Source organism: Mastomys coucha, unplaced genomic scaffold (assembly GCF_008632895.1).
Source record: "Mastomys coucha isolate ucsf_1 unplaced genomic scaffold, UCSF_Mcou_1 pScaffold15, whole genome shotgun sequence".
Classification (NCBI taxonomy): Eukaryota; Metazoa; Chordata; class Mammalia; order Rodentia; family Muridae; genus Mastomys; species Mastomys coucha.
In genome coordinates, this window is record NW_022196897.1 from 140,498,328 (window position 1) to 140,512,175 (window position 13,848).

The 13,848-nt window shown below is 47.8% G+C and overlaps 1 protein-coding gene across 3 annotated transcripts in view; it reads left to right on the forward strand.

Moving 5' to 3' along the window:
* Znf341 (zinc finger protein 341) overlaps positions 1 to 13,848 on the forward strand; it is a 39,080-nt gene that overhangs the window by 13,484 nt on the left and 11,748 nt on the right. Inside the window, exons 3-9 of one of the 3 annotated variants that reach the window (XM_031372382.1) lie at positions 1,499 to 1,695; positions 4,032 to 4,181; positions 5,167 to 5,412; positions 5,954 to 6,149; positions 7,362 to 7,452; positions 9,506 to 9,696; positions 11,831 to 12,021. In XM_031372382.1, the coding sequence (XP_031228242.1) occupies positions 1,499 to 1,695; positions 4,032 to 4,181; positions 5,167 to 5,412; positions 5,954 to 6,149; positions 7,362 to 7,452; positions 9,506 to 9,696; positions 11,831 to 12,021 (1,262 nt within the window). The remainder of the gene's footprint in view (positions 1 to 1,498; positions 1,696 to 4,031; positions 4,182 to 5,166; positions 5,413 to 5,953; positions 6,150 to 7,361; positions 7,453 to 9,505; positions 9,697 to 11,830; positions 12,022 to 13,848) is intronic. The other 2 variants (XM_031372383.1, XM_031372384.1) reach the window with 2 other exon arrangements.

Genomic DNA, 13,848 nt, shown 5'->3' on the forward strand with positions numbered 1-13,848 from the left:
AAAAAAAAAAAAAAAAAAAAAGAAGAGGAGGAGGCCATACACATTCCTTTTTTATTTTGTTTGTGTTGGGTTTTGAGGTTAGAGCTTCATATACCCAGTTCTAGAGCCCAGGCTGGTCTAGAACTCCAGGCCCTCCTGCCTTTAACATCCTGGGAGATGCAACTGTTGGTGTATGCTACCACATCCAGCTATAGTTTCCCTTTTAGGAGAAATTTGCATAGATATTACACTTCTGCCCTTATCCCATTGGTCTGAAAATAGTCATGTGATATTCCCAAAGCAAATTGGGAAACGCATACTTTAAGTAGGTAGTCATATTAGGCAGTGGTGACACGTGTCTTTAATCTTAGCACTCAGGAGGTAGAGGCAGGCAGATCTCTGAATTCAAAGCCAGCCTGTCCTGGTACAGAGCAAGTTCCAGGACTGCCAGGGATACACAGAGAAATACTGTCTCCAAAAACAAACAAACAAACAAACAAAAAAGTAGGAAGCCATATTACCCAGTGTTCTAGTCTGTAAGAAGAATACAGTGAAAATTTATGCCAGGTTTGGGGTTATATCTCAATGGCCTTGGGTTTTATAACCAATACCAGACATAAAAATTGAGTAATAAATTGGGCATTTGAGCCACAGTGTGCTTTAAGACACAGTATGTTTGTGTAGTTAGCTATCCCCATCCTTTGAGTGGTTTCTCCTTTATTCAGCACATACCCTTTGAGGACCTTGTAGGTGTCTAGGACATATCGCAGCCATGCTGATAAGTAAAACAAGCTTCTTTCCCTTTGAGAACATGCAAGCTTGTGGTAGTAAGACAACTGTTATTGTGAGGCCAGCCCAGAATAAGGAATTGTGACCCTACCTGTAAGCAGACTTCCTTGGGGGTGCGGGACATGACTTAGCAGTCTTTGCAGAGGACCTGAGTTCCATTCCCAGCACATATTTAAGATGACTCACAACTGCCTGTAACTCCTGCTTCAGGAAATCTAGTGCCCTCTTCCGGCCTCTGAGGGCACTGCACTTGTGTGCACATACACACATGCAAATAATTAAAAAAAAATCTTTATAAAGAAGACTCTAAAGCTGATAAGCCTTGCAGAGTGAGTTGATCTGAGATCCACCAAGGGAGGGGAATAGTGAATGCAGAGGCATGAGGAAGTGGCTACATAGTGCATTGGAGAGTCAGTTCAGTCAGACTAGAGTCTATTGGTCAACTTGGAAGTGAAGTCATTGTACTGTGTCCATATTGTAAATTATTTGATCCCTGGCTGCACACAGCTGGCTCTTCCTGAAAGCACCTGTTAGGCTCTGAACATTCCCAGGTAGCCCATGGCTGATGCATGACACCTGCATAGCAAGTCACACAATGTTTTCAGACTTGCTCTCAGAGTTGTGATTTCCCGTTCTTCTTGATGATCCACCCCCCTCCCCCGACTCATTCTTGCTTTTTTTTCATTACCCCACTTCATGTGTGGCCTCTTCAACTACTGCCCTGACCCAGATGACGAGGACGTCTTTCTCTGCGGGAAGTGTAAGAAGCAGTTCAACTCACTGCCGGCTTTCATGACCCACAAGCGTGAACAGTGCCAGGCGAACGCCCCTGCCCTGGCCACAGTCTCCCTGGCTACCAACAGCATCTATACACCTTCCGCAGCACCTGCTGCTGTCCAGCAGGCCCCACCTCCGGCCAACCGCCAGGTAGTCAGTCATTCTTTCCTTTGCCTGCCTATTCTTTCAGCAGGCCTTTCCCCATGACACTGTACTGAGTCTTGGAGGAGCGATGCTAAGCAGGACAGATGAAGAATCTACTGCTGTGGGGTTGGATGAATGGATAGGACACAAAGGCACGAAAAGCAGACATGTTTTGCGGGCAGAGTGGTGTCTATCTGTAATTCTAACACTGAGGAATCTGGAGCAGGAGATTCAAGAGTTCAAAGCCACACTGGGTAGCACATATGTCTCTAAGTACACCCACTTTTCTAGATCATTTGGATCAGCATAATTTCTCTTCTTCCTTCAGTCTCTTTTCTATGTATGCTTCCCCTAACACCTGGGGCCCTCCAACATTTTGGGGTTCCTTACTCTTGCTCTGAAGTATGACTGCTTGCCTGCCATGTGTCTGATATTTATGCTGGCATAAGTGAGTACATGGTATGGTGTTGTATTGTTTGCCTTTCTTCCCTCCATTTTATTCCTTTTTTTTAAAAAAAAAAAAAGATTTATTTATTATTATATATAAGTACACTGTAGCTGTCTTTAGACACACCTGAAGAGGGTGTCAGATCCCATTACAGGTGGTTGTGAGCCACCATGTGGTTGCTGGGATTTGAACTCAGGACCTTCAGAAGAACAGTCAGTGCTCTTAACCACTGAGCCATCTCTCCAGCCCCATTTTCTTCCTTTGGCCAGTGGCTGAAAGTTTTTGTTTTGTTTTGTTTTTTTGTTTTTTGGGTTTTTTTTTGCTTTTTCAAGACAGGGTTTCTCTGTATAGCTCTGGCTGTCCTGGAACTCACTCTGTAAATCAGGCTGGCCTCGAACTCAGAAATCTGCCAGCCTCTGCCTCCCAAGTGCTGGGATTAAAAGCATGCGCCACCACTGCCTGGCCTGAGGGTTTTCCTTTTAAACACTATTAAGTTGTCCTTGAGCTTCCAAAATGAAATTTCTAAATAAATAAATAGCGTATACTTTTCTTAGTCCCTTGGTTGCTGAGAGGGGTTGGGGGATTTTGCTGTATTATTTTATAGATGATATTTGGGGAAGAACCCTGAAGAAGTTACACTTAACAGGTGAACAAACAGGCTCACACATATAAAAAGTGTTCCAGTGCCAGCAGGTGAATTGGCTCTGAGGTAGAAGTGGAACCACAAGGATGGCAGTGTGGCTGGGGCTAAGCCAGTGAGGGGAGGATCAGATCCTGTGCACTGTGGGCGTTTACTTAGATGGAGGGGCCACTGGAAGGGCTTGAGAAGAGGAACGTAGACAGACCCACACTTCAGCCATGCAGCTGCTCTGTGGACCCTGTGCTTCCCTAGGACAGAAACCAGGAGTGCTACCAAAAGTCTGTGCCTTCCTGAGAGATGTGACATGACCCCTCCCTCCTCATTGATAGTGACTAATTGGAGGCTCCCAGATGTACAGTGGTTGCCAAGTGTCAAGTGATAGGGAGCAACAGAGGCAGGAAGACTTCAGGACCTGGGCTTTCTCTTAATGTCTGCCATTTGTGGGTTTTTGTTTTTTGTTTTGTCTTGTTTGTTTGTGTTTTAGGTTTACTCACTGTATTTTATATGTGAGTGTTTGGCCTGCATGTATGTCTGTGTATGTATGCTTGATGCCCTTGGAGAGCAGAAGACATCAGGTCCCCCGGGGCTGGAGTTACAGATGGTTGTCAACTACCATGTGGGTGCTGAGACTTGAACCTGGGTCCTCTGCAAGAGCGGCCAGTGCTCTTAACTGTTGAGCCATCTCTCCAGCCCCTTGCTTAATTTTGTGTCTGTCTGTGCAGCACAGGCTGGTCTAAAACTTACTGTGTAATAAGTGAGCCTCAAACTCCCAGATACCCTCCGGCCTCCCAGGTACTAGGATTTTAGATGTAAACCCCTACATGTGGCTTGAACTTAGGGTTTTTTTGTTTTTTGTGTTCTTTCCTTCTTTCTTTCTTTCTTTCTTTCTTTCTTTCTTTCTTTCTTTCTTTCTTTCTTCCTTCCTTCCTTCCTTCCTTCCTTCCTCTCTCTCTCTCTCTCTCTCTCTCTCTCTCTCTCTCTCTCTCTCTCTTTCTTTCTTTCCTTCTTTCTTTCTTTCTTGTTTTTGTTGAGGCAGGGTTTCTCTGTGTATCCTTGGCTGTTCTGGAATTCACTCTGTAGACCAGGTTGGGCTCAAACCCAGAGACTTACCAGCCTCTACCTCTGAGAGCTGGGATTAAAGATGTGTGTCACCACCACCTGTCAAACTTAGGCCTTTTATATCACCCCCCACCCCCTGCTCCTGCCCCTGCTTCCTTCTAGAGCCTCAGACGTGCTCCCTCCTTTCTTCCTCAGATCTCCACATACATCACAGTGCCCCCATCCCCACTGATCCAGACCCTGGTGCAAGGGAACATCTTGGTGAGCGATGATGTGCTCATGTCTGCCATGTCTGCCTTCACATCCCTGGACCAGCCAATGCCTCAAGGACCCCCACCTGTGCAGGTAAGGAGGCGGGGCTTTCTCATGGGGTTCTATTTTTACTTCTTGCAGTGCTGGGGAGTGACCCCAGGGCCTTGTACATTTCTCAAGAGTTTATTTCAAGCCTGAAAACCAATTCCTGTGAAATCAGAATATTGTAGAAGAAAACGGCCTTAGCACCAGCTCCCCTGTGAAGGGACTCTCTGCCTTCCTTGCCCAGCCCTGCAGAGCAGTGCAGCCTTGGCAATCACCCTCCAGCTATTTTAAGTCCTGCTTTTATTCTTGGTCCATTAAAAAAAAAAAAGAAAACAGAATGGATTCCTGAGATTTTCCAGTGCTTATAGGGGAACAGGCTCTCAGAAGGGAGGGAGCTGGTCCCCTAAGCCCTGCTTCTAGTATATTCTAGTAAGCAGCTGCTCTGTGGTCAGTGTCCTGGGAAATGCCCCAAAGTCAGTCTTGAGTCACCAATCAAGAGCCAATGCTGCTTTATTAAATTCAGTGCCAGTGTGATGGCACATGCCTTTTTTTAAAAAATAGCTTGTTTATGTATATGAGTACACTGTAGCTGTCTTCAGACACACCAGAAGAGGGCATCGGATCCCATTACAGATGGTTGTGAGCCACCATATGGTTGCTGGGAATTGAACTCAGGACCTCTGGAAGAGCAGCCAGTGCTCTTAACCACTGAGCCATCTCTCCAGCCCACCAATCCTGTTTTATGAACTTTCGTTTTGTTTTGCTTTGTTTTGTTTTGTGTTTGCAATGCCCTTGTTAGGCCTGTCTGTTGACTTGCGTATATCCAAGGCAGGCTAGCCTAGACAACCATAGAGAAGAGGGACAGGAGCCCCCAGCTGCTGTCCCTTGAAATCCTCCCAGGTCTTTGTTTCCTTCCGTCTCCACTGTCCTCTGAGCTGCCCAGTGGGCTGGTGTCCTTTCCACATGCTGGCTAAAGGCTTTCCAACTGCTCAACGGGACACGTCAATGCTGCCATTTTGTCTTCTGATTGCAGAACAGCTTGAACATGCATCCTGTGCCTAATTACCTCACCCAGCCTCCACCCCCTCCTCCACCCCCTCCACCCCTGCCCCCACCTCCCCAACCTCCCCCTCCCCCACCCCAGAGCCTGGGCCCTTCTGGGCGCTCCAACCCCGTTGGGAACAGTGTGGTGGAGGTGTACAGTGCTGCTGCTCCCATGGCAGGGAATGGAACAGTGGAGATCCAGGCGCTGGGGATGCAGCCATACCCGCCCCTGGAGGTGAGCAGAGGCAGTGGTGTGGTGGGGGCAGTCAGGGAAATGGGGCATGGTCATCATGGGAACAGGTCATGAGTGTTGGGGAGGGTTAGTCTACAGATGGAACATGCCAACCGTGTGAGGCCACTTAGGACCGAGTAGCCGAATCTAGGTTTAAACCCATTCAGCCCAGCTCCAAAGCTATTTCATGAAGTCCCTCCCCCCACCCCTTTTCTTTCTTTTATTTAGTGGATGGGGGCATGTGCATGAAAGTCAGAGGACAACTTGTGAGAGTCATTCTCTCCTACCCTGTGGGCTCTGGGGATTGAACCCAGGTCTCGAGTCTTGGCAGCAAAGGCCTTTACCTACTGAGCCATCTTACTGACCCACTTCATGAAGTTCTAAGGGGTCTTGGGAGTTCTTGGCCTGAAAGAGCCAGGGCAATCTTTGGTGGTGATGGAAGGGCAGTGGTTGAAAGCAGCTAGGGCCACAGTGCGGGTCCATGGCTGGGGAAGCTGTCCTGTCCCTTCAAAGGCTCTCCCCTGTCACAGTGCTGTCCTTCTAGGTGCCAAGCCAGTGTGTGGAGGCTCCAGTGTATCCCACACCCCCAGTGTACAGCCCTGGCAAGCAGGAATTCAAACCCAAAGGACCCAGTTCCACTACCCCCATGACCAGTGCAACTGGGAGCACAGTGGCCACCTTTGACTCCCCACCAACGTTGAAGACCAGACGTGCTAAAGGTGCCGGTGGACTCCCAGAAGGTTGGCTGCCCACCTGACCCTAGGAATCTTTCCCTGGCATTGGCCTCCCCACAGGTTGCTTAGTTCTAGTCTTTGCTGTAAAAATGGTTAAGGTTGAATTTGATGGTGTGTACTGGAAAAGTTGAAATGGAACTTCAGAACGGTGAGGGTTTTCTTTCTTTAGACCAAAAGCAGGAAACCTGGGAAGTCACCAAGCACTGTCACCAAGCACCCATGTTACTTTTGTTGTTCTGTTTCTCTGTCTCTGGAGTATGGCTTCTGGGAACATGGTTTATCAGGGTGCCTTGTCACCTAGGGAGGTTGCCGAAATGCCAGTCATCAGTTTTGTATTCCAGATAGAAAGGAAGAGGAGGAAGAGAAAGGTAAAGGCCCAGAAGTTCTAGATGGCACTTTCTGCATATGTAGTCACGTGGCCATGGGTAGGTATGAAGAAACTTAGGAAATATTTGACTTAGCGAGGAACCCTAACTATCTTTTGACATAGGGGATATTTGAAGATGAAAGGAGGAGGGGACGGAACCGGCTATCAGTTACACATGTGTGAACTTCCCCACTCCCAGAGATGCTGAGTGTGGCATCAGAGCAGTGGAGGCAGAACCAGGGAGTGGATGTGGTAGGGAAGGAACTGGGAATGTCTTAAAGGCATCCCTTTCAACCTCTTCCTTATTTCTTCTTTCCACAAATGTGCATTAACATCTGTGCATTACCCTCTGGGCGTTAGGTCCCGGTCCAGGGTCTGCTCTGATGTCAGTCACTCACGGTTTGATGGAGAGACAGGCAGGCTAGAAGAGGACACACCCACCTTTCTGGAGGAAGGAAGTAGTCATGTTGGTACCTGGGGCAAGCTTTCTAGGCAGGGGAATGAACAGGTACAAAGTCCTGAGAGAAGACCATGTGTGTGGGCATCACGAGGAGCAAGGAGTCCATTGCAAGATGGAGGGACTGCTGAAGTTGGTGGAGGCAGAGGATGTGGAGTGCAGTGCTGGAGGCCATAGCAGAGAGGGTGGACTCCATCATGAAGCAGAGGAAGCCTTTGAGAGGGCTTCGTCTGTTCCCTTCAGAGCACGGCTTGGACTTTCCCTCTTACACTGTCTACACATAGATAGAGATGTTTCTAAGGTGTATGCCCTGTCTGTCCCCAGGGTCAGGGGAGAAGCAGTTCCCTCTGCTGGGGCCTCAACCTAAGCATCCCTCTCCTCCATTGCCTTCCAGCTGCAGGGAAGCCGAAGGCTCAGACACTCAAGTGCTCCTACTGTGACAAGTCATTCTCCAAGAACTTTGATCTTCAGCAGCACATCCGAAGGTAGCCCTAGGGCAGGTGTCTCTAGCACAGGGCCGGAAGTGAGGCAGGTGCCCTTCCCAGGCCCTCTGCCCATCTGTGGGCCTGTTTCCTACATTCTTCTCAGATCCAGGGGCCTGAGCACACTCACTAAGACAGGAAGATGGGCAGGTCTATGTGGGCATGCACTCTTGAACAGAGAGCATCTTTACACACACACACACACACACACACACATACTTCCAAACATTGACAAATGTTGCTGAAAATAAACTAGATCTCATCGAGAACATTCAAAGATGCTGAAAATGTCCAAATTGGCATTGTTAACCTTGTATGGCTGTTAGAACCTGACTAGTGCAGCTGGGAATCAGAACCTTTAAATTTCACTCTAGTGAGGCTAAGTGTGACTGGTCCCAAACAGCTGGCACCTACCGTATGGCATGGCGCCCCTTTGGATCTAAAGGACATGATTGTTATAGTCACTGCATTTTTTTATTACTGCATTTTCAATACATAGGTACTCATAAGAAGTGGTTTTTCATATTCAATGACAAACAATGGGGAGGTTTCATTTTTAAAATTATTTTGAAAGCTGGGCATGAGGTGCCCACCTTTAATCCCAGCTCTCAGGAGACATAGGCAGGCAGATCTCTGTGAGTTTGAGACCAGTATGGTCTACCTAGTGAGCTCCAGGCCAGCCAGGATTATATGATGAGACTCTGTCTCAAAAAGAATTACCTTAAGTTTTGAAAAGGTGTATTGAGAGGATTTAGTGGCCCAGCACTTGCCTAGTATATACAAGTCCCTGGGTTCAATCCCCAGTACCACAAAACAACAGAAAGTTGATTTTGCTGGATGTGGTAATGCACTTCTATAATCCTGGTACTTGGAATAGAAAAGAAGATGAGAAATTCAAGGCTGTCCTTGATTGTATTCAAGGTCATCTTTAGCTAGATAGCAGTTCTAGGTGGACATGGGTCTATGAAATTTTTTTTTTTTTTTTGGATAGTAGTACATGAATATTTTCTTGGGGGCTGGAGAGGTGAGGTGGCTCTGAGGTTATGAGCACTTGCTGCTCTTTCAGAGGACCCAGATTCAATTTCTAGCACTTTCTGTGACTCCAGTTCCGGAGGGTCCAGTGCCCTCTTCTGACCTCTGTTGGTAGCAGGCATACATGTGACACATAGACATGTATGCAGTCAAAAATAAATCTTAAAGAAAAAAAATGTTTCGCCTGGCGGTGGTGGCTCATGCCTTTAATCCCAGCACTTGGGAGGCAGAAGCAGGCAGATTTCTGAGTTCAAGGCCAGCCTGGTCTACAGAGTGAGTTCCAGGACAGCCAGGGCTATACAGAGAAACCCTGTCTCGGGAAAAAAAAAAGAAAAAAGAAAAAAAAAAGAAAAAATGTTTCCTCCCAAAGCTGGAGGTTATGACTCAGTGTAGAGTGCTCTCGCTAGCATGTAAGAGGTATGACTCAGCATAGAGCGCTCACTAGCATGTAAGAGGTTATGACTCAGTGTAGAGCGCTTGCTAGCATGTAGGAGGTCTGTGGTCCAGTCCCCATAAGGGCAAAACAAACAAACAAACTACCTCAAAAGAACAAATGCCATTAATTAAAACTAATAACAAATCCAGCAGCCACTGAGTTGAGGCAGTACTTGGGCCAAGGGGTGGCTCAGTAGGTAAAGGGATTTGCTGCCAAGGCCAACAGCCTGGGCCTCAGGAGATCCACATGGTAGAAAAAGAGAACCCCCACAAGATGTTCTTTGACCTCCATGTATATGCCGTGGCACATTCATGCTTACACACACACACACACACACACACACACACACATTTGTTTCCTACTTGATGCTTTAACAGTTATGAAATATGTCGTCTCAGATGTGAGGTAGCCAAGGAGGGACTCAAGAACCCTACCTTTGGTCTCTCTGCCACACTGGGAGAACAGGTCTTAATGGTGTCAGAATGATGGCCAGTTGCATCTCTGGGCTGTCCTGGTGACTGTGAGCTCCTGGGCAGAGGCCATGTCCCGGTTTGTACACAGGAATGCTGACTAACCTTGTTCCTACAGCCACACAGGGGAGAAGCCCTTTCAGTGCATTGCGTGTGGCCGTGCCTTTGCCCAGAAGTCTAACGTCAAAAAGCACATGCAGACTCATAAGGTGTGGCCTCCGGGGCGAAGTGGCGGCACGGTTTCCCGAAACTCTGTGACGGTACAAGTCATGGCTTTGAACCCCAACAGGCAAGAGGAGGAAGACACAGGTGAGAGGACCGAGAGGAGCCACTCTCCACACTCTTCCCCTCTGAAGCTTCAGAGTGCTGTCTGATTGTTGTGGGAACCAATCCCAGGGTCTCTTGTTTTCCAGAGGAGAGCTCTATCTCAGCGATACACGCTCAGGCCCAGAAAACCCAGCCTCAGAGGTGCAGGTTGGAGGGCCTCTGTGACTTCTCTGGGCTTCAGCCTACTTTATCTATGAAATGGGACCTAGAGAGCTGGGTGTGGTATATGTGTATCATCCCAGCCTTGGTGAAGCTAAGATGGGAGGAGCAGGGGTTAGTGGTCCGTCTCTGCTACATAGTGATTATGAGTCCAGCCTGTGCTATACAGCAGCCTATCTAAAAAAAGGGAGCATAAAGTGAAAGGAAGGACGCCAAGTCTATATGTGTCCTTACTCTATACTGTGTCCAGGCCAGAGGTAGACATCACTCACTAATTAGTTATTATCTCTTTCTTTCTGGCTGAGTCTGAATCCCATATTAAAATCTATATCCATCCATCCATCCATCTATCTATCCTTCCTCCCTCCTTCCCTTCCTTCCTTCCTTCCTTCCTTCCTTCCTTCCTTCCTTCCTTCCTTCCTCTCACTGTACCTTCCCCATCCCCTGGATCTCATGTAACCTGGGCTGGCTTAGAACTTGCTGTATAGCACTGAGATTGACATTGAACACCTGATCTTCCATCTCCACCTCCTGAGTACCATGGTTATAGACCTTCACCCAGTTCTATGTAATGCCAGACTCTGAACCCAGTGCATCATTTGTTCAATGCTCTTGACATCAGGGAGAGTGTGGGCTGGCCTAGTTAATGAAGAATGATGGAACAAAAGTAAGTGTCCTAGCTAGAAAGGCCTGGGAGCTTGGCAGTGGTGGTGCACGCCTTTAATCCCAGCACTTGGGAGGCAGAGGTAGGTGGATTTCTGAGTTGGAGGCCAGCCTGGTCTACAGAGTGAGTTCCAGGACAGCCAGGGCTATACAGAGAAACCCCATCTCAAACATCAAACAAACAAAAAAACCAAACAAACAGAAAGGCCCCGGGGGCCAGTCTGAGTATGCATAGGAGTCCTCAGTGTCTAATGACCATGGAGAGGGCAGTATCTAAACAAAGGTAGGGAGAGGAACAGAGGTCACTAGCTGTCTCTCAGTCAGAATGTATTTCAAGGGCTGTGATTGTAGTTCAGGATAGAGTGTTTGCCTCCACACAGGATGCCCTGGGTTCAGTCCCCAGTGGCGCATAAACAGAGCAGGGTGGCAGTTAGGAGATAGTGGAGGAGGATTAGAAGTTCAGAGTTGGGGCTGGAGAGATGTCTCTGTAGTTAAGAGTATTGACTGCTCTTCCAGAGGTTCTGAGTTCAATTCCCAGCAACCACATAATGGCTCACTACATTCTGTAATAGGATTCGATTCCCTCTTCTGGTATGTCTGAAGACAGCAACAGTGTACTCATATACATAAAAGAAATTAGCTAATTAAAAAAAAACCAAAAAGCCGGGCAGTGGTGGTGCACGCCTTTAATCCCAGCACTTGGGAGGCAGAGGCAGGCAGACTTCTGAGTTTAAGGACAGCCTGGTCTACAGAGTGAGTTCCAGGACAGCTAGGGCTATACAGAGAAACCCTGTCTCGAAAAACAAAACGAAACAAAAAAAAAAGTTCAAGGTCACTTTTAGCTACATAGCATATTTGAGGCCAACCTGGACTACATGAGACCCTGTCTGGGGAAAAACATGTGTGTTAGTATTTTATCTTCTTTTTTTGCTTATAAGATTTATTTATTTATTTATTATATGTAAGTACACTGTAGCTGTCTTCAGACACCCCAGAAGAGGGTGTCAGATCTCATTATGGATGGCCATGAGCCACCACGTGGTTGCTGGGATTTGAACTCAGGTCCTTCGGAAGAGCAGTCAGTGCTCTTACCCGCTGAGCCATCTCTGCAGCCAGATATTTCAGCTTCTTGTCTCGCTGTACTGGAGCACATATGCTGAGTCCTAGTGCAGCCTTGAACACAGCATCTAGCAGCAAGTCTGCAATAGGTGTCCCAGGAGCCTTCCCCTGTGGGGTGGCTCTTGTTCTGCCTCATTCAAAACCCTTCCCTGTGACTTTTTCTCTCTCTGCCTAGGGTTGGGTCAGTCCCTGTCCAGCACCACGCAGCCCCAGGCCTTGCCCACGGCAGGTGAGGATGAAGGTGACAAGCCAGAGGCCAAGCAGGTGGTCCTCATTGACAGCTCCTACCTGTGTCAGTTCTGTCCCAGCAAGTTCAGCACCTACTTCCAGCTCAAATCCCACATGATCCAGCACAAGAAGGAACAGGTGGGTGGGGGTGAAGTGGGCTGGCGCAGCTCCCCCTTTATGAGCTTGATGACACTGGTGCCTGGAGAGGGACAGGCCCAGCTTTTTCCATGGCTCTCTGTCCTGGGGGGATATTCCTGGCAGAAGGGAGCAATGATACATAGATCATAGAGACCTTTGAGTTTGCTGACTTAAATAGTTAGGGACTTTGTTATCTGTCATGACAGGAGGCTGAGCCAGGGCAGGCACTAAGGCCAGCATCAAGGGTGGCTGTTATCAGAAGGTGTGGCCTTGCCCTACTGTCCTACATTGTGGCTTACCTTGTGTCTACTGTCTTTTTTTTTTTTTTTTAAGACTGGTTATGGCTGTGTAGCCCAGGCTGACCAGAACTGGCTATGTAGAACAGGTCAGCCTCAAATTTGCAAAGATTTGCCTGTTTCTGCCTCCTGGGTGCTGGGATTACAAAAACATCACCATGCCCTACACTCTGTTTATTTAACATGTGAGTGTGTGCCCACATGAGCACACGTTCGCACAAGTGCCATGGAGCATGTGAAGGTCAGAGGACAACTAGTGGGAGTTGGTTCTTTCCTTCCACCATGATGGTCCCAGAAATTGAGGTCAGGTTGTCAGGTTCAGTGGCACATGCATTACCTGCTGAGCCACCTCGCTGCCCCTGGGTCACTCTTCATAGAACATCCAGTCATCATATTTCGCATGAGCAGTGGAAACTTTTCCTAGAAGAATTCTCTGCATCTCTTATGGATCAGAGACAGTTTTGTTTTGTTATTGTTTAAAGACAAGGGCTCTTAAAAAACCAAGCAGTGGCTCAGTGGTTAGTATAGAGTTCAGTCCCTAGCACCCACATCCGATGGCTCACAACTGCCTGTGACTTTAGCTCCAAGGGATGGCACCCTTCTTCTAGCCTCTGAGGGCACCTGTAACTGGCATATACATGTACACCTGTGTGCTGAGACTGACCTAGAACTGATCTCTCAAGCACTGAGATTATAAGTGTGTGTGCCCATCTCAACTGAGGCAAATGATCAATGTCCCCAGCTCCAGAGCCCTTGCTCTCATCGCTATTAATATGCTGCTCTTATCAAATAGGAGACTATTAATATGCATATAGTAATAGAAGACTGGCCAATGGTTAGGGCTTTATTTCTCTCCTATCAAAATAGGCCTGAAAGGAGCAGTACCGGGTTTGGATAGCAGGCCAGGCGTGTCATCGTGGTCATGGGCCAGGTTTCTGACGCTCTGGTGCTCTGGCGCTCTGACACTCTGACGCTCGAGAGTCTTTGGCTTGTGGTATTCACCCTTAAAGCTGCAGCAGAGTTGCTGTGTCTTCATCTGTCACATTTATAGGCTAGTCAAGATAAATGTAGACAAACAGAAGGGATTCCTGCCAGCGGGCTTTTGCCATTTTGTTTTGGGAGGGATGGTGTCCCAGAGATCATTGCCTGGATATTATTGCCAAGGAAGGAGCCACATGGCTGGCACTAGATGCAGGGCTGTCGAGAGGGTGAAGGGTTTTTATCCAGTCTGTTGCTACTAGGGCAAATTGGAGTTGATGTAATTAAGAATAAAGAGAGTTTGCCGGGCGGTGGTGGCACACACCTTTAATCCCAGCATTTGAGAGGCAGAGGCAGGTGGATTAGAAAAAAAGAAAAAAAAAGAGAGTTTGACATTGCCGCGGGCCGGCCGATCTGGGCCTCTCTCAACCCGCGGGAGAAACGGGGGTCCTAGTCAGGTCGACAAGGTATAGGCGATGAAATGGTGGCAGAGATGACACATGAAGTATAAGATCTAAATGTATTTCTTAGAAATGGCATCAGACTTTTACAG